The following is a 2,442-nucleotide window of genomic DNA, read 5'->3' as shown; positions in this document are numbered from 1 at the left end:
TTCCCTGAGAAAGAAGAAAGTCTTCGGATTCCAAGGATAATCATGGCAAGGGAGCAAAGGAAGTTCTAGTTATAATAATCAAAGTTAACTAAGAAAAGGAGATTTTAAGTTTCTTTTTTAAAAATATTTATTATTCTTATTTTATGTGTATGCATGTATTGCCTGCATGTAGATCTCTTCGGCGGCATGCTTAGTTCAAACTCTCTTTTTTCAAATTAATTTGCATTTTCGCAAATTGTAGTTCTTGCCCCCGGGCCACTTTTCTTGCCGTTCTAGTGCATGGCCTGAGGTTTCTCTGCAACTGCCTTGTCAGGAACTTTAACCTCACTGATGCTCCTTTTCTCTGCAATTTGTTAATTTTTTTCATATGTTTTTCCTCAGTAGATGTGGAGATGAGCAGTAAACAGTAATTTTGCCATAGCCTGAATGTTATGCTGGCTGAAATTTTCACTGCCAGATGACGTAGTCCATTACCTTTGAATTCATCCTCACTCGGTTTTTCAGTACATGCATAGAAATGAAACATTTATTTATTTATTTTAGTTTAATTTCTTTTGTGTGTGCGTGTGTGCATGTGCACACAATCCCTTGTGAGTGTGTGTGTGTCATGAGAGAATGTAACACAAATGGTCTCTTACTTAGTTCGGATAGGTTCTTGTTCTCTGAAACCTTGTGAACAGTATGTGCTGTCTGCATTTCTGTTGGTATTCTGATCTTCCACACTCCCATAAGAATAGCTTCCCAGGAAGCTCTGCTTACAGCATTCTAGGACTTCTATAGCCCACAGTAGCAAATTCTTTGACATCCCTTCTACAAAGCCTGTAAACCACATGGTCAGGCTTATCACAGCAAAAGCTAGCCCTACTTGGTACCAAAATCTTTGTTAGGTAGGTTCTCCAGAGTAACAGTGTTAACGGACTATATATGGGGATTTTTTTTTAGATTGGTACATGATCAGGGCTGGGGAGTCCAACAACGACTTTCAGCATGCTAGAGGTAGAGATTTTGGTGTCCACAAAGCTGGATGCCTCCACAGTTCCAATCCCAGTGCTGAGGCCTGGAAGTTTTCTGAAAAGTGCTGGTATTCAGTCTAGGTTGAAAGACTCAAGAAGCTGGAATCTGATGTCAGTGGAGGGTGCAGCAGTAATGATAGGTACATCCAGGAAGAAGTGAATGCAGGCAAACAAACATAAGGTTTTCCACTGGACCTTTTATTTCTGGACTGGGTATTGGAAAGAGCCATCCATTTTGAGGGTGGGTCTTCCCTCAGTTAAACCTCTCTAAAAACACCTTCATAGATACTCTGAAGTGTTACCAAATGGAATCAAGTTGACAATAAAGATCAACCAACACAGTCTACTAAAATTGTATAGCTAACATAATGTGTACTGCTTTTCCATAGTATTTTGCTGTTTTCCAAAAGGTGGCAGGTACTTGGAATTTTATGTAGCGGTTTGCTGTTATTTGCTGATATGACATATATTACAACTTGTACTTTGAATTATGACTTTATCAGGTCACAGAAATTATCTCAGAGATTCGTGCACCCATTGTTAATGTTAATGTAGATCCATCTGATACAAGAAAGAAAGAACTCAAGGTAAGTTAAGTCTCTTATAAATTAGTGCTTTAGTAATGCTTCTTGTACAGTTTTCAAATTGTTTTTACAAAGTTAAATCATTAAGTATTAAACCAAAAGGGTAGGTAAATCACTATCACATAAACTGCAAGATTTGCTGATCTCTGTTTTGGGAAAATTCAAACTTATATTTGCCTACTTAAATTTTGAATCTTTGCGATATTTAGAAATACAATTTGTGACAGATTTTCATCTTAATTTTATTTACTATTGAAATGATTGATTTTTTTTTTTATCTTTCTTTAGATGGCTGAAATAAAAGTTAAACTTATTGAAGCAAAAGAAGCTTTGGAAAATTGCATTACCTTACAAGATTTTAGTCAGGCATCAAAACTAAAAGAAGAAATAAAAACGTTGGAAGATGCCAGAACAAGTCTGTTAAAAGAGATAGAACAGCTTGAAATTAAGGAGGTCCACATAGAAAAGGTATAAGTTGTTTTTAATACTAAATGACCGCTATTATTATCTCAAATATTATTTTATTTTATTATTAAACTGTTAGAATATATTCACTTTGGAGGAATTTGTAGCAGCAAATTTATATGAAGAAACTTTGGAGGCTGGAGAGATGGCTCAGCAGTTAAGAACACTGACTGTTCTTGCAGAAGAAGCAGGTTCGAATCCCAGCACCCACATGGCAGCTAACAACTGTCTGTAACTCCAGTTCCAGGGGATCCAACAACCTCTTCTGTCCTCCACGGGCATTGCATGACATGGATGCATTTACCTACATGCAGGCAATACATGCATACACATAAAATAAGAATAATAAATATTAAAAAAAAAAGAAACTTAAAATCTCC

General features: G+C 36.3%; 1 protein-coding gene across 2 annotated transcripts in view; it reads left to right on the top strand.

Annotated features, from left to right (window-relative positions):
• Ncapg (non-SMC condensin I complex subunit G) overlaps nucleotides 1-2,442 on the top strand; it is a 53,618-nt gene that overhangs the window by 24,853 nt on the left and 26,323 nt on the right. For both annotated transcript variants that reach the window (XM_029560514.1, XM_008826860.3), the window contains exons 10-11: nucleotides 1,517-1,600; nucleotides 1,886-2,065. In XM_029560514.1, coding sequence (XP_029416374.1) covers nucleotides 1,517-1,600; nucleotides 1,886-2,065 — 264 coding nt within the window. The remainder of the gene's footprint in view (nucleotides 1-1,516; nucleotides 1,601-1,885; nucleotides 2,066-2,442) is intronic.

Source organism: Nannospalax galili, unplaced genomic scaffold, assembly GCF_000622305.1.
Source record: "Nannospalax galili isolate Female #2095 unplaced genomic scaffold, S.galili_v1.0 scaffold271, whole genome shotgun sequence".
NCBI classification, from domain to species: Eukaryota; Metazoa; Chordata; class Mammalia; order Rodentia; family Spalacidae; genus Nannospalax; species Nannospalax galili.
The sequence above is the reverse complement of the archived record's forward strand: the minus strand, read 5'-3'. Positions and strand labels throughout refer to the sequence as shown.